This window comes from Mustela lutreola, chromosome 7, assembly GCF_030435805.1.
Source record: "Mustela lutreola isolate mMusLut2 chromosome 7, mMusLut2.pri, whole genome shotgun sequence".
NCBI classification, from domain to species: domain Eukaryota; kingdom Metazoa; phylum Chordata; class Mammalia; order Carnivora; family Mustelidae; genus Mustela; species Mustela lutreola.
The window spans coordinates 32,083,103-32,101,603 of NC_081296.1; the positions used below are offsets into that span (position 1 = coordinate 32,083,103).

The following is an 18,501-nucleotide window of genomic DNA, read 5'->3' on the forward strand; positions in this document are numbered from 1 at the left end:
TTTTTAAGGCATCTATTATGTGTCAAGCTTTGCATTATATATTTGTATTCAGGACTTAAAACAGCAGTGTAAAATAAGCTTTATAATCCCCTTTAGTGGATAGTTTGGGTCCAGGAATGTTGAGTAACACAGCAAGTACACAGAGCCTGATATGAGAGTTCAAGTGGGGTCTCTTTAATTCTACTACCTCTTTTCTCTGCTTTCTCATATGTTACAGTATTGGTTGCCTTATGGTTTATGATTAAAGACATACTTGAATTTCATTTTGAGAAAGGAACTTCTTTGTATATTTGTGCTATTCCTTTTTTTTGCAGTGGGTTTTTTGTTTTGTTTTGTTTTAAATTTTTCAGGCTTATTTATTTTCCACATTTGATCTAATAATAATTATTGCTGGGCATGTGAATACATATAAAAATTTAAAGAAAATATTTCCACTACCAGGTTAATCATTACAGTGCCTTCCTGAGAAACAGGAGTATTAAGAATAGATACAGCCATGTAAATCAAAATAGATGAATAAAGTTTGTGTTCCCTTTTGATAAAAATATGCTAAATTTGAAAAATTATCACACATACACTAGTTTTCTCAACATAAGTGAGAATTGCTGACATCTTCTTCCCAATAGCGGAAGAGGAATGCTAAGTTCAAAGAGAATTTTTAGCACAGCATAATTCCAATGGTTGGTCTCATGTACATTCTTCTTACAATAAGAGTACAAAATGAATAAATTAGCCCCCAACTAACTAATGAAATCTGTAACTCAAGCTTGAAGTAAGTTGTAGAATATCCGTCTGTTGCTAAAAAGAAGATATTTATTATGTTAAAACACAGTTTTTAAGGTGTGAAACTCTACAATTGTATAAATCAGAACATTCATCATTTTAGTATATTCTTATTTCAATTTTCAGATAGTTTCCTAATTTCTGCTTTTTACAATGTTTTCTTTCACTAAATTTAAATTCTGTTATATTTTAAGCAGGTCACCGCACACTCTATTCTTTTAGCTCTTCATTGGATACTCCCCATTCCCATACCTCACTAACCCCTGATGAACTTTGTATCTCATCTCTTCATGATCTCAGGCAGAACCTCTGCCTGTGATTTGGGTAGGGCCAGGGTTAGTGCTATGGTGAAGATCCCTTAGAAAGTTGGCTAACCAGGACAAGCACAATGGTCAGGACCTGGAAGCAGCTAGGCTTGCAGTTTTGATCTGGACCAAACACAATTGCAGATCTACAATCATCACAAAAGGGACCAGTACACACATTACAGTTAATAAAAAGTCAAGGGAATGGATGAGCCTGGCAATGACCTTTGGATTCCAGCATACACAGTTCCCAACTTGACAATGTTTAGATTCAAAAAGTTCAGTTTTTACATATTTGACTGAGTTTTAAAATACATTTTTCCTCAAAACATTATTATAAGTTGTAATTAGATTCCCGAGAACTTGGTAATTCCTAACTAACCAATAGTATGCATGGTATATCGTGTTAGTGATTGTTCATAACAAGTAAATGCAAGCAAATGAATATTGCATTCTTTTATTTCATGAAAAAGTTTGCAGTTTTTTTCCTGAATGCAGGCATACAAGGGAGAAAGCTCCAGTCGGGCAGGATTTTAGCAAGAAGAAGGTATCAAAGGGAAATTTTTGAAGGAGAAATTTATGTAATTAATGTAATTTATATTATGTAATTCATATTTATATTATGTAATTTATATTAAATATAATATATTTACATATTTTATTAATAATAATGCCAATTCTCTGTAACTGAATACATGAATAAATTTTTCTGCATTTGTCAATCTAGAGGTGAGTCAAATATAAGAAGAGGAGGCCTATACTCCTCAGATCTAGGCTTGCTTTCAGCCACCCCCTCACAGTAGAAGAGATCCTCCTTGAATGCAGTGTGACTCTCCAGGTCCATCAACAGTGTGGATGTGACTTGCTATAGAGCAAGGAGAACTTTCCAGCAGCATTCCTCCTAGAGGGTTGAAGGATCCCTTCACAACCCCATGCAGGTGGGAATAAGCCAGAGGCAGCACAATGAGGCTACAATACAGAAAGGATGCTACCTGCAGGAATGCCAGGTGAACAGCATCAGCGTCACTCTATTCCAAAACCCTGCAGCCTTTCAGATGGGAACAGCTGTGGTAAATAGAAAGTTATCTACATTAAGCGTTCATCTGTTCTTTACAAGGAATCATAGGGCTAGAAACGTATCATTACCAAATGAAGCCTTATTTCTTTCATAACACCAATCATTAGATGCTGTGTTAATACTTAATTTTGAGTCCCCAAATAAATTTCATATATTGCCTGAGAGTCACTGTAGCATCTTTCAGAGAGGTTATGTTTCCACTGAGTGACTCTAGCTGAGGCATGATGTACAGCTCACAAACTGACCAAGGCAGGACACTTTGCACAAGATGCTATTTCATTAGCAAGGTCTGAATTTTCACAGTAGCTAACACTTTGTGAGCTATTTATAAATTGGCTAATATTTCTTTCAAATTTCTTTCTTAACTTTGGAAAATGATTTCAAAATATACATGGGGCTCCTATTCAGCACACTAAAAACTGGCCATTTGACTTGTAATACTATTTTTTAAGGGAAATTACTGTATTAGTTTTCCATTGCTGCTGTAACAAATTACCATGAACTTAGTGACTTAAGACAACATACATTTATTGTTCACTGCTCAGGAGACTAGAAAACATTTGGCAAGATTGTGTCTCTTTCAAATTCTCTAGAGAAAGCTATTTCCTTGCCTTTTCCAGCTTCTACAGGATGTGTGTGTTGCTTGGCTCATAGTCCGGCATCACTCCTTCCATCATCACATCTCTTTCTCTGACTCTGACACTCCTTGGCTTTCTTCTTATAAGTAGCCTTATGATTACATTGGGATCAAACCCAGATAACCCAGGTTAATCTTCCCATCTCAAGAGCCTTAATACCATCCTATCTGAAAAATTCCTTTTTGCTGTGATAGGTAGGAAGGATTAGGACATGGCCATCTTTGGAGGTTATTATTTTGCCTATCACAATCTGTCTTCTGGTCCTCCCCAAAACTCATGTCTTTCCCCCATGCAAAAATATTAAACCCTTCCGAGTATCTCCAAATGTCACAACTCATTACAGCATTGAATTAAAGACCATATTCTCAACTAAATCTCAGCAGCTCAAAAGTTCCAAATATCATTATTGGAGATATCTAAATAAGCTACGCAAGTTGATTGGGTATGATCTACCCTGAGGCACAGTTCCTTCCCATTGTAAATTTGTGGAACTCAAGAAACACGTTTCTGCTTCCCAAATCAAATGGTTGGACAGGCATATGATAACAGTTACAGATATTCTCATTTGAAAAGGGAGAAAATGTCTGAAAAAAAAAAAAATGAAGCACTCTTCCCTCTCTGCCTTTTCAGTTCAAATTGGCAGTGTTTCTGCTGGTATAAAATTCCCAAAAGTTTTGCAGGTCTTCTATGCATGTCTAGAGAGTTCACACTACTGGACAAAAGGCCCCTACTTAAATATTTCATGGATGATCTAATCTTTATTCCTGGCTTTTACGTACATAGTTGAGTGGTACCATGAGTCACATACCTAATCTCATAGAGTCTACTGTGTAACTGAACACTCTGACCTATTGATACTTTTGAGACATTAGTTTGTCCAACCACACCCTTATCTTTATTTTAAGAGCATTCTTCCCTGACAGTTTATCTCTTCTAATTATACCATCTTTTGCAACCTGGATAGACAGAATTTCCTAAATCAAGTCCTGGTCCCTTCAGTTGGCAGTTCTTCCCTCATCTTATCTGTTTCTTCTCACATTTTATTATAAGCAAAAGGAAGAAAACAGGCCACAACTATAACACTTTGCTTGGAACTCTCATCTAAGTATCCAATTTCATTATTTTATCAGTTGCATATAACACCCAAAATTCTTTCTGGATTCTCTAGAGGAGAATCTGTTCCCTGCTCTTCCAACTTCAAGAAGCTACCCGCATTCCTGAGTTTATGGCCACATTGCTCTGATCTCTGCTTCTGTCATCACATCTCCTTTTCTTACCTGGATACTCCTGCCTCTATTTCATAAGATCCCTTGTGATTATACTGGGCCCCTGTGGATAACCCAGGATAAGCTTCTGTGTCCCAAGGGACTTAATGTAATCACATTGGTAAAGCTCCTTTAGATACCAAAGTATCTATAGGTTTGGGAGTGTGGAGAGTTAGGACATGGGCATCTTTGTAGGACCATTTTTTCTACCTGTCACCACCATTCCTTCTGCGACACTGATGTAGTATTTCCATGTGAGTGAAGAAGGCTCAAATCTAAACAGATTATTGGGTAGACATCTGGAGACTAACCCCCTTTCCACACTTACCAACTATTTTTTTTTTCTTTCAGAAAATAAAAGTGGCAGTTATTTTCTTTCTTCTTCAAATGGGATCAGAGAGGTTAAAAGACAGCTTTACAAAGTTTACACAGTTAGTTAGTGGCAAATTCTAGCTACCCTAGAATTTGGCTCTTTTAGCCATCTTAAAGTGATCCACTGTGAGCTGCCCCTGGTCAAGCAGAGAGCTCCCTAGTGAGTCCAGGACCCTAACCCCTTGATTAGTGTGATACAAATCCAAGTTGAAGCAAGTAGTTTATCTCACAAAATTCCCTTTCCTAAACCTAAAGAAAAAACTGTTGAAAATTGGGACATGTGTTTCAACAAGTTAAGGCTTGAATGTCTTAACAGAAATGGGAAGTATAATAGAAATTTGACCTCTGGGAGGAAATGCTGGATTCTTGGATCTACCAGTAATTCAGTGAAGTTTTTCCATAAGGCACATTTCTTAACCTTTTAGGTTTTATTTCCTTCATCTGAAAAGTGAAAGTTTCTAGTAGGTGGCCTGGCTGGCTCCTTTGAGCTATGTCAATCTATTATCCCTTAGAGTGCTTTGATCTCAATTCTGTATGAAGGAGGTTGGTTGTGTATCAAGGCATTCTACATTTCAGGAAAACCATCAATGGAAGGCTTCCTCTTATCTAGAGATATTTTTTGAGTATTACAAAAGCATAGGCCATTTTTGAAATGTTCAAAGAGATAAAAAATTTGAATGTTGCTCCCCTACTGAAGCTGAAACATTTGCTATTGGGGGTTTAGCTAAATAATACATTCATCCTTTAGAAGAAAGATGCTATCATAGATATATATTTTTCCAGTGTTTGGAATTCCACTTCTAAGGAGGTATGTTAAAATGGGGGAACAATCCGTGAGGCTTTAATGATAGCACTTTTTGAAAGGGTAATTGTAGAATTACTATCTTTATTATGTTTTTACTAGAATTATTTTTTCTTTAAACATACTCTTTTTCTCAGGTCCAGCTAAATCCCGTCCACTGGTCTCTTCCCACCATCACTAAACTCTCTGCTCCTGCAGCTATATTCTGAAAGCAGACTTCTTAGTGTATAATCCCTATCATCTTTATATGTTAGTGCAGTAACTTTTAGGAAGTAACCAGCTCTCAGGGCCGAATAGCCAGAATAAAGCAGGACAAGAGATGAACTGAATAAGTAAGAGATGAGACCACCATGACAGAAAGGAACACTTCTCATCACTATTGTAAATACATCGTGCTGGCCAAGAAAGAAGGAGGGCATGAGGAAAAGGGGGAAAAGCCAGGAATGGGCAGTGTGCCCAAGGTGGGAGGTCAAGTCTCCATGAGGGGATCTTCTCTGACAAGTAGGGGCAAACATTAGAAATGCCAGGTGGCAGTGCCTCCTGTGGTCATGGGAATGGAAACAACGTACCAACGTGAGCACAGAGGGAAGAGGAATTAACCATGATTCATGACACTGTCAAGGACTCAGCCAACACATCTGGCTTCAAGTCAGCCTCCAGACCCAGTGGGAAGTAGAGAGTTTCCTGGGGGACAGAAGCTCAGTTATATGAGCTGGCAGACATGGCTGTGTCTAGAGAGAAGCTTTCTCCGTGGAGGGACCATCTCCACATCACACAGATGATGAGAGTGGGTCCCATAAAATTGTCAGCATTTTGGGAGGGCAACTTAAAGACTGCCGTGCTGGGTCTGCTGGCTCAAGTGTGCAGTACCTGTGGCTGGCCTAAGACAGGATCACCTGAAGCATCCCTGCTTACAGCCTACCTCACACTGGTCCCACTGCCTGAGCCCAGGGCCGTCTTTGCACCTGCATCTGTAAACTGAACAGAGACTGTAGACCAGCCCAGAATCTCCAAATCAAACCTGTTCTCCTTTAAGCTTCTGCAGCCCTGCTGTCTTGTGTGCTGCTTCTCACATTTATTGCTTTTACCTGGCATTACAGCTTTACACATACTTACTAAAAAATTTGCTTCTGAAGAAAAATTTTATGTTTTCTGAGCTCATTGTGACTTTACTGTCCAAAACATTTTTGACTCTTTTAAGTTCTCTGTCCCACTATTTGCTTTACTTTAAAAATTTCTTAAACTTGCTAACAAACAGATAAAGTCAACATTATTTTCTTTTGTGTTGGCCGAATGCTCTCTTCACAGGCTGTGATTTTTTTTCTTAAAGATTTTATTTATTTATTTATTTATTTATTTGACACACACAGGGGGTGCACAAGCAGGGAGAGTGGCGGGCAGAGGGAGAGGGAGAAGCAAGCTCCCTATTCTGCAGGGAGCCTGATGCCGGACTCAATCTCAGAACCCTAGAATCTTGACCTGAACCCAAGACAGATGCTTAACTGACTGAGCTACCCAGACGCCCCCAGGCTGTGATTTTTAAGTCAAAATTTTCTTAATTCTGATAAGTTAATACGTTATCCACTTCATGGTCTCTGATAATAGTCCTTTTACATAATTTATGTTTGAAGAAGTCCATTGCAGATTATTTATGAAATAAAACAATCTAAAAGTCTAACAATAATCACTTAAATATATATTCATTATTATGTTATATTATCTATGTATCTGTATATAGTGTATACAGATACATATATCTATGTATCTGTATATAGTGTATACAGATACATATACCCACACATCTGCATCCTAGAATTAAATAATTCATCTTTCGAAGTTATGATTATATAGAGATTTTCACATAGGAAGTACTCTGTTCCCAATGTTAGGTATATGAAAGATTGAATTTTGTATGCCAAGAACAAAAAGAAAATAAAGCATAAAACCAAAAAGAAAATATACGTACATGTCGGAAAACTCTGGACAAAACTTACCAGGTAAAATTATAAGTGAAATGATATCTATATATGGTTTTCTCCTTTACAATTCTCCTGTACTTTCCCATATCCTTCTTTGAACATATACAGTGTATCATTTTAAATGCCATCTCCCTGCCTGAATGTGGTATGTGGTGCTGGGTTCTAATCCATATGCACTCCCACCTTTTAAGAATTACTCCATCCCTGGGGGAATGGTGCCTCAAACCAGAGGCAGCATATGATTTCTTCTCTTTGACGGACACAGACATTACTTGCACTGGCTCCATTCCGGGAATACATACATTAACTACTCTGTCTGCAGTTATAAAATGTGAGTTCTGTACGCAATTTAATAACCAAAAGTTAATCTGTTTTAACAAGTGGAAGTAGTAAAGGCAAAAATGAGTGTTTTTACATTTTTATTCTCACCCTGGGCACATAGGCAAGATCCAGATTCAATATAAGAAGGAAGGACCAGTAGTGCTAATACCATGTCAAATTAACATTTGTATAAAAATGTAATTATAACATCTGTTTAAAGGTGAATGTTTTCTATTATGATTTCGTTCTGTATAATTTCATTTTAAATAGTAGAATAAGAAACTTAAACAGATTAACTCATTAATGAAATTTAGATTCACTATCTAATTAGTAAAGTCTGTAGAGGAGTAAAGGCAGGACAGTGTGGCAACATTGGAAGTGTGCAGAACCTGTTACCAGTTAGTATGTGGTGGACATCCATTACAGAGACACAGCAATCGGGGGCCTGGTTTCAGATCATGACTCCACAACTTAATAGTTCTACATACTTGTCCTGATACTTTAATATCTGTTCCACACTTTCCTGCCTTAGAAACTGGGATATTAACAGCAGCAAATCTCCTAAAGCTATTTTGATTAGTTGTGTTAATGCAGCTAAGCATTTAACACAGTGCCTGGCATAGATCTGGTGGATATTATGTCCATTACTGTTTGAGACATTGGTGACAGTGGTCATAGATGGCGGTATTATTATCTGGGAGACCAGGCTTGGATTAAAAACAATTAGTTGTTCCAGAAAGTTGCTCTCATAACAATTTCACCTACTCTTTAGTGTCATGTCATCAGTCCAGTACACAATAATTATAGCCAGCTTCTGGTTAAAATGTGGACTGAACATTTATTACACAATTATGTTTTTTGAGGTTATCAAGTATTTTAGAAAATACATATATTTTCAGCCTTGTCAAGGGAATTTTTCTTAGATTATTTGAATATGGGATGGGAAACAAAGAATAAATCATTTTTAAAGGCATCTGAAAATTGCTTTACAAGTGGTAATGTATGTACAGACACACACACCAACCCACAGAACCGATTAGATTTGACTTAAACCTTATTTCTAAATGCATCTTCAATGCAAGCCTGTACAATTTGGTGAAACAGTTTAGGCAATTTCATGAAATATGGTAATTAAAATAATGAGTTACATACTTAATATGGCTTATTGGAACATGGTGACTGCTCAGTAAATAGCCAGAATTGGCGAGTTATTTAAAGATCTTCATCTCTTACTTTTTAGCCTGACCATCTCCGCAGAGTGCCCAATGCAACTTGAGGATTTTCCGATGGATGCCCATGCTTGCCCTCTGAAATTTGGCAGCTGTAAGTTGTTTTCACAAGTAAGAACCATGGATATACTTTTGGGGTTATTTCCACATTCATTCAGAATTTAGGTTCTGTATGCAAATAAGCACAATATGTGGCAGTCTGCTTGAGAAGACTGGAATGTTGCGGATTACTCATAACTTTGTCCTTGTCTGCAGCCTCATCCTCACTTCTGAAATGTTGGAAGGCAGCGTTAGAACCAAACTGTTCCCTTCTTTCTTTGTGCTATCCATTTGTGCTTAAGTTATGTGAAGTTTTCATTTTTGAAATCAGAAAAATGTGCTCTTTGAGACTGAGCATCAGGTTTTTTATAACTGATGAACCAATATTGTTACATTATCATTAATTAAGGTCCATAACTTACGTTAGTGTTCATTCTTGTGTTGTATATTATATAGGTTTTGGTAAGTGTATAGTGACATGTATACATCATTATATTATCATACTAAGTGGTTTCACTGCCCTTAGAATATTGTGCTCCACTGATTCACCCTCCCTTCCATCAGTCCCTAAAAACTACTGATCTTTTGTATCCATAATTTTTCCTCTTCCAGAATGTCATATAATTGGAATCGTATAGTATGCAACCTTGTCAAATTGCTGCTTTTACTTTGTAATATGTATTAATGGTTTCTCCATGCCTTTCATGGTGGAAAAACTTATTTCCTTTTAGTGCTGATTACTGGTCCATTGTTTGGTAATACCATAATTTATCCATTCACTTGCTGAAGGACATCTTGTCATATCCTTGTGACATATGATACTGAATAGCTTTTCTTTTTTTTTTAATTAAGTTCAATTAGCCAACATATAGTACATCATTAGTTTTTGATATAATGTTCAACAATTCATTAGTTGCACATAATACCCAGATCACATGCCCTCCTTGGTCCCCATCACCAGCTACAATCCCCCCCTCCCAACTTTTTTCCCAGAGTCCAGAGTCTCTCATGGTTTGTCTCCCTCTCTTGAGTTCTTCCCATCCAGATTTCCCTCCCTTATCCTGTGGTTCTTTGCACTATTCCTTATATTCCACATATGAGTGGAAATGTATGATAATTGGGTTTCTCCAACTGACTTATTTAGCATAATCCCCTCCAGTCCCATCCATGTTGGTGTAAATGGTAGGTACTCATCTTTTCTGATGGCTGAGTAATATTCCATTGCATGTATGAACCACATCTTCTTTATGCATTCATCTGGTTGAAGGACATCTTGGCTTCTTCCCCAGTTAAAATACTGAATAACTCTTCATATATTTATTTGCTCTCTGTTCATGGTATTTTGGTGAGGTGTTTGTTCAGGGCGTTTGCCCATTTTTAATCTGCTTGTTCATGTTCTTATTGTTTAATTTCAAGAGTTCTTTGTATATTTTCTGTACCCATTCTTTATAAGATATGTATCTTGCAAATATTTTCTCCAAGTCTACAACTTATCTTCTCATTTTCTTGACAATGTCTTTCATATAGCAGGCATTTACAACTTTAATGAAGTCTAGCTTATGAATTACTTCTTTAATGGATGATGTCTCTGAGGTATATAAAAATAAGGTTATCTATATTTTCTTCTGTATCATCATCTAGGAGTTTTATAGTTTTACATTTTACACATAGATCTGTGATCTATTTTGAGTTATTTTTTTGTGAAGATACAAGGTCCCTTTGTAGATCCTCTTTTTTTCTTTTTTTTCAATTTGCATGTGGGTGTGTAGTTGTTTCAGCACCATTTGTTGAAAAGACTATCTTTAATCTATTGTATTGCCTTTGTTCCTTTGTCAAAGATCAGATGACTTGGTTTGTGTGGGCCTATTTTTGACCTTTCTAATCTGTTCCATCGTTGTGTTTGCCTATTCTTTTGCCAATACTACCCTGTCCTGAATACTATAACTTTTTTTTAATACTATAACATTTTTTAAAGAATATTTTTATTTATTTATTTGAGATACAGTGAGAGTGAAAAGGGGGCGGAGAGCATGACTGGGGGGAGGGGCAGTGGGAGAGAAAGAAGCAGGCTCTCCTCTGGGCAGGAAGCCCAACTCAGGGCTTGATCCCAGGACCCCAGGATCATGACCTGAGCCAAAGGCAGACACTTAACTGACTGAGCCACCCAGGCACCCCAAGTACATGAAGAAAACTTAAAGCTATATTGCTAAGGAAAAGAAACCTATCTGAAAAGGCTACATACTCTGTAATTCCAACTATATAACATTCTGGAAAAGGTAAAGCTATGGGGACAGTAAAAAAGATCAGTGACTGCCAAGGGTTAGGTAGGGAAAGAGGGACAACAGAGGATTTTTTTAGGGCAGTAAAAATTATTCTGTGAATACTCTAACATTTTATACTCAGTCTTGAAGTTGGGTAGTGTCACTTCTCTGGCTTTGCTCTTCTCCAATATTATGCTGGCTATTCTTTTGCCCCTCCACATAAACTTTATAGTCAGTTTGTTAATATCCACAAAATAACTTGCTGGGATTTTTATTATTATTGCATTCAATCTATAGATCAAGTAGGGAAGAACTGACATCTTGACATTATTTAAGCCTCCTGTTCATGAACAAGAAATAACTCCATTTGTTTAGCTTTTTATTTCTTTCATTAAAGTTTTGTACTTTTCTTTATATAAACCAGATTACCTTGGCCCCAAACCAAAGATATTGCAAAAATGACAAAACTTTGGATCAGTATCCCTCATGTATAGAGACCTTTTTAAAAGTCCTTAACAAAGTACTAGTACATTGGATTCAATAAAATGAATAATACACTATGACCAAAATCAAGTAGTTTATTCTAGAAATGCAAGACTGAGTTATAATCCACTATTTTTTTTTCACTATTTTAACATTCTAAACAAGAAAACCAACATAATAGGGGCAACTGGGTGAGTCAGTCGATTAAGTATCCGACCTTTGGTTTCAGCTCACATCATGCTGTCAGGATTGTGAGATCAAGCCTCATGTCAGGCTCTGCACTGGGTATGGAGCCTGCTTGGGATTCTCTCTCTCATCCCCCTCTACCCCTCTACCCTGCTCACACACTCTCTTTGTAAAAAAAAATAAAATCTTTTTAAAAAAGGAAAAAAAGAAAACTAACATAGTTATATCAATTGATGCAGGGAAAACATTCTCAGAAAACTAATAGTAGAAAAGACACTCCCAAATTTGATAAAGTACTTCTACAAACAAACAACAACAATTAAAAACTTTAATTATAATATTACACTTAATGTAAAAAAAAAAAAGACTGCATAGTTTCCTAAGACTGAGAATAAGATATTGATGTCTGCTTTTACCACTTTTACTCAACATAAGGAAATTCTAGCCTTTGTAGTAGGACACGTAAGGGAAATAAAAGTGTACAGATTAGAAAAAGAAGAAAAGCAGGTTGTTTTCTTGTTAATCTTTGTATCTTTTATTTGCTTGTCTTGTCTTATTGCATTAGTTAGGACTTCCAATTTTTTGCCTGGTTGTTTCACACCAGTTCTTGAGAAAGAGGTATTAAAATCTCCAAATATAATTGTGCATTTGTGTATCTCCACTTTCAGTTCCATCAGTTTTTGCTTTACATATTTTTCAGCAGATATTTGGTGAATATACATTTGGGATTGCTAGGGCTTCTTGGTGGATTTGCATAATATTCTTCTCTGTCCCTGGTATTTTTCTTTGTTTGAAATCAGCCTGATATCTATGTAGCCATTCTTGCTTTCTTTTTGAATAATGTTTGAATGATATTTTATTTTTTTCTTAATTTACTCTCAACACTTATATATCATTATGTGAAAATAAGTTTCTTGTAGATGGCATATAGCTAGGTCAGATTTTTTTTTTTTAGGTCAGATTTTTTAATTAACTTTGTCAATCTATGCCTTTTAATTGGTGTATTTTCATCATTTACATATAATGTATCTATTGATATGTTAGTGCTTGGGTCTGCCATTTGTTTATTTTTTGTTTTGTTCTCTATTTTTTTCATTTCTTTATAATCTTTTTTCTGCCTCCCTATTGGTTAACTGGATAATTATTATGATTAATTATTGTATTATTATTAAATTTTATTTACTTACAGTATTTTTTCTATACAGTTTTTCCTCAACTCATAAAGGGATTACATCTTGATAAACTCATTGTAAGTTGAAAATATTGTACGTTGGAAACACATTTATTATACCTAATCTATAGAACATTATACCTTAATCTAGCTAAATGTGCTCAGAATACTTAGTTAGCTGACAGTTGGACTATATCATCTAACATAAAGCCTCTTTTTTTATAAAGTGTTGAATATCTCATGCAATTTATTGAATATTACACAAAAATGGAAAACAGAATGGTTGTATGGGCATAGTATGGTTGTAAATGTGTCAGTTGTTTACCCTTGTGATCATGAGGTCGATTGGGAGCTGTGGCTCAGTGCCACAGCCCAGAACCACATATTGCTAGCCTGGGAAAAGGTCACAATTCAAAATTTGAAGTGTGATTGATACAAAAGATGTATTGTTTTATAGCATCATGATGAAAAGTCGTAAGTTGGAAACTGTTTATGTATATTTTTTGTATAGCTTTTTAGTTGTTGCTATAATTGTTTACATACAGTTGACTCTTGGACAATATGACAGAGGTACCAACTTCCCACACAGTTGAAAATTCATGTATAACTTTTGACTCCCCAAAACTTAATTACTAATAGTCTACTGTTGACTGGAAGCTTTACCAATAACCTAGTCAATTTACACGTATTTTGTATGCTATAGGTATTACATACTGTATTCTTATAATAAAGTAAGCCAGGGGAAAGAAAATGTTATTAAGAAAATCCTAAAGAAGAGAAAATATATTACAGTATTTTACTATACTTATAAAAAAAAAAACCCATGTATTAGCGGACCTGCATGTTCATACCCATGTTGTTTAAGGAATCAACTGTATACATAGCTTATCATTTAACTAGATCAAATGAAAAATAAAAACCTTACCTCCCTTTTATGTGCTTATCTTTCCAGAATTATAATAGAGTTGCCTAAAGATGTTCTTTTTGTACATCTAGAACCATATCAGAGAGTGCTGTAGTTTTTATTTGAACTATCAAACTTTGTTTTACAAACTCAAGACAAGAAGGAAAATTCTATTATATTTACTCATATTTTTACTTACTGTGTTCTTTATTAAGTGTTCCAAGATTTCTTTTTTAAAACTAAGCTGTTTTATAATAAAATACTAATAAAAATTTAGTAAATAAAATAAAAATACTAACATGATAAAATATTTTAAAATAAAACTTATTTTATAACTCCTTAGCAAACTTCTGTTAGCTATTTTTTAGGATAGACTAGATTGGCTTTGCTCCATTAATTGTCAAAGATCAGTTGACTTGGTTTCTGTGGTTCTATTTTTGAGCTTTCTAATCTGTTCCATTGGTGGTTTTGCCTGTTTTGCCAATACTACTCTGTCCTGAGTACTATAACTCAAGCAATAAATTCTCTTTGTTTTCCTTCATCTGAAAATTTTTTATTTTAACCTTCATACCTGATGATTATTTTCATCAGATATATTGTGTTCTGATAGTTCTTTGACACTTGAAAAATGTGTTGCTTTATTCTTGCTTTCTTGCTTACTGATACCACTCAAATCATTTTTCCCTTATTGGTAAGATATTATTTTTCTTTGGTTGCTTTCAAGATTTTTTCTTTGCCTTTAGTTTTCAGAGGTTCAACTATGATTTGTATAGGTGTAGCTTTCTTTGAGTTTATCCTGCTTGGGCCTTCCTAAGCATCTTGAATCTAGATTTTTGCCAAATTTAAAAGTTTGAGCAATTATTTTTGAATACTTTTTCTGCCCCAGCCTCTTTCTCTTCTCTTTTCCTAAATCCAATGTCATGAATATTAGATCTTTTATTGTTGTTGTTGTTATACCCCCGCTATAGGTTTTGAAGCTCTTTTCATTTTCTTGGGTTCTCTCCATTTTTCATATTTCTGTTCTTTATTTTCTGTTATTTTATCTTTGAGTTTACTAATTCTTTCTCTTTTCCCCTACATCCTGCTTATGAATTCATGTATTGATCTTTGTATTATGTTTTTTTGTATCTTTCAGTTCTGTCAAATTTAATATTTCTGTTAACTTGACTGGGTCATGACATGCCCAGGAATTTGGTCGAGCATTATTCTGGGTGATGTCTGTTAGGATGAGTTTGGATAGATTAATAGATTGAGTGAAGCAGATTGCCTTTCCCAATGTGGGTGGGACTCATTCAATTAGTTGAAGTCCTGAATAGAACAAAAAGGTTGACCTTCCTATTACAAAGGAAAACTTCTCTTACCTGACCACCTTGATCAGGACCATTGGTCTTTTCCTGTCTTTGGATTCAAAGTGAAACATCAGCCCTTGCAGCCTCTGGCCAGCCAGTTCTGAGACTGGTAGTATACCATCAGCTTTCCTGGGTCTTCAGCTTGCTGACTACAGGACTTCTCAGCATCCATTTTCACAAGAACCAATTCCTCATAATAAGCTTTTTTAAAAAAAAGAATGTCTACCTATGTTCTATTGGTTCTATTTCTCTGGAGACTAATACATATATTGGTTCTGAGAAGTGGGTGCTGCTGTAACAAATACTTAAAAATGTGGATGTTTCCTAAAAAAAAAGTAAAATAAAATGTGTAAGTGTCATTAGAACTGGATAATGGGTAGAGAGGCTGGAGAGTATTGTGGTGCAAGATAGAAAAAGCCAACATTGCTTAAAGGGACTTGGTGATTCTGATAAAAGATGAGAAGGGAAAAGGAGAGCTGGAGAGAAAGCCTTCATCTTCTTAGAGAATCCGTAAATAATCACGAACAGAATGCTGGTAGACATGGCTCTTCTGGTGAAGTCTTAGTAGAAATGAGCCACAGGTTAGAGGAAACTGGAGAAAAGGCAATCCTTGTTATAAATTGACTAAGTTGTGTCCAGAGCAGTTGGCTGAATTGTGTTCTAGTGTTTCATGGAAGGTAGAACTTGTGAGCAATAAAATTGGATATTTAGTCGAGATTTCTAAGCAAAGAGTTGAGTTCCTCATCATTGCTCATAGTAAAATATGAAAAGCAAGGGATGGATTTGAGAAGGAATTATTAAGCCAAAAAGAATTAGAATTTAAAGATTTAGAAAATCTTTAACCTTCCCTATTCTGAAAAACAAGGAAGCTTGTTATGGAGAAAACACCAATGGCGTGAGTAGACAATTGCTTCATAAAATTGACGCCCATGATGTTGATTGGCTGCCTCAGCAGAAACCAGAAACAGTGACTCCAAAGGCAATTCAGAGATGATAAGGACTGCTGGTACCATCACAGGCCTCAGTTTCAAAGGGCAGAACTGCCAACCAGCAGAACTGTGTGGACAGAGTTCTTGCAAAGAACCTTGACAGCAGCACCTCAAGAGCAGTGGGGTGAAGCTGCCACCCCACTAGGCCTGGATGGCAGACCATTGAACCAAAGAGGAAGATTCTCAGGCCTTAGGAATGTTCCTAGCTAGATTTTGGATTTGCATGGGACTTATCACCCTTTTCCTTCTGATTTCATTTTTGGAATCGGAATGTCTATCCTCTGCCTGCCCCACCGTTGTGTTTTAGAAGCACATAATTTGTTTGGTTTCACAAGTTTACAGCTGAAGAATTTTGCCTCAGGATAAATTGAATCTCACCCATATCTGATTCAGATGATACTTAGATGAAACATTGGGCTTTAGATATTGGGGCTGATGCTGTTATTAGTTAAGATTTTGATGCTATTTAGGTGGAATGGATATATTCTGCATGCAAGAAAGACATGAATTTGAGGGGGGCAGTGTCAAAGTGCTATGTTCTGAATTGTGTCTCCCCCACACATTACAATGTTGAAACCCTAATCCACAATGTTACTGTGTTTGGAGACAGAGCACAATTAAATGACAGACACGTAACACAGACAGAGATTAAGATTAAGGAAGTCATAAGGGTGGAACCCTAATCCAATAGGATCGGTGCCCTTAGAAGAAGAGGAAGAGAGAGAAATCTTTCTTTTTCTGCAAACACATGCAATGAGGAAAAGCCACGTCAACACATGGCAGAAAGGCAGACATTTGCAAGCCAGGAAGAGAACTCTCACCAGAAACAAATTTGCTGGCACTTTGGTCTTGGACTTCCCAATCTCCAGATCTGTGAGAAATAAATCTTGCTAATTTAACCACCCAGACTATGCTATTTTGTCATGGTAGCCCAAGCAGACCAACATAACTTATAAAACTTCTGTTTGGTCTTTCCTTATCTCTTCTATTTCTTTACAGAGACCTTATAGTTTCTCATTTGTTTCAAGCATATTTTGAATTGGTCATTGCAGCATTTTATTATGGCTGCTTCAAAAATTATTTGTCAGGTAATCCTAGTATCTCTCATATTTGTTTTGGTATGTATTGATTTTTTTAAAATTCAGTTTGATCTTCCTAGTTGTTGGTATGATAAATAATTTTCTGTTGGAACCTGGACATTTTGTGTGTTGTGTTATGAGACTCATTCAAGTCTCCTGTTTTAGTTGGCTCTTTTTTTTTTTTTTTTTTTAAACCCTGCTCTAGCAGGGAAGGTTGCAGCATAGCCTCATTACTGCCAGGAGTGGGTAGAAGTCCAGGTTCTCCACTCAACACCCATGACACAGGGTGTATGGGGCTCTTTATTCTTGCTGGGCAGGTGCAGGATTTCCAGCTGCATACCGGACCTCCTCAGATACCAGATGAGGTAGAGTGCTTCACTAGCATTGTGCAGTAGCAGAATTCTCAATTTTTACTAATTCTCTACTGAAACAGCTCCAGCAAGGAGCAGGAGGGACCTGCTACTGCTGGATTAATGTGGACCTCCGGGCTCCCCACATGGTTGCCAGCACACTATAAGGAATGGGTGTCATTACTGCCTCATCGGAGTGATGGTGCTAGTTCCCTTTTCTCTGATGCCACTACATTGGTGAGTTGGGAATCTGGTGAAACTAGAAGTCTGGGACCTTCACTTTCTTCTTGGTCAGCAGAACTGCAATTCTTCTGTGGTGTTTGACTGGACTTCTCTAGTTACTGTCTGTGTCTAAAAGTTTTCTGTCTTGATATGCTGACCCTTTCCTGGTCTTTGGGCTAGAGAGAGTACAGGCTTATGGTGGCAGTGTTACTGTACTTTGTTTATGCCTTATGTGTTTCTGGGTTGCTAAGCTTCTTGGGCTCCTGTCTGAGATGTATGAGGTAAGAATAAAACCATAGAACTCACTATTGGGTCATCTCTTGGGTACCAAGACCCCAAGACTTGTCTGCTTATTCTTTCTACAGATTCTTCCTATATTTTATGTCATGTCCAGGTTTTCTAGCTGTATTAAATGGGGAGAATAGGGAAAAATACATCTCCATTTTCCTGGAAGCAGAAGTCCCCTTACATGTGTTTTTATTTTTATTGATACTTCCTAGAGTTTGTTAAACCTTGAATATATAAATTGGTCTTTCATCAAATTTGAGGAATTTGATGGACAGAGACCACTCTTCCTTCAAATATTTTTCTGTTTCATCCTCTTTTTTTCCATCTGGAGTTTTAATTATATTAATTTTTTTAAGAATTGTTTTCTTTCTGTATTCTTTATATTGAATAATTTACATCAGACTGTCT

At 36.3% G+C, this 18,501-nt stretch overlaps 1 protein-coding gene across 2 annotated transcripts in view; it reads left to right on the plus strand.

Annotated features, from left to right (window-relative positions):
- Window positions 1–18,501, plus strand: part of GABRA5 (gamma-aminobutyric acid type A receptor subunit alpha5) — an 83,497-nt gene that overhangs the window by 38,805 nt on the left and 26,191 nt on the right. For both annotated transcript variants that reach the window (XM_059180243.1, XM_059180242.1), the window contains exon 7: window positions 8,784–8,866. In XM_059180243.1, the coding sequence (XP_059036226.1) occupies window positions 8,784–8,866 (83 nt within the window). The remainder of the gene's footprint in view (window positions 1–8,783; window positions 8,867–18,501) is intronic.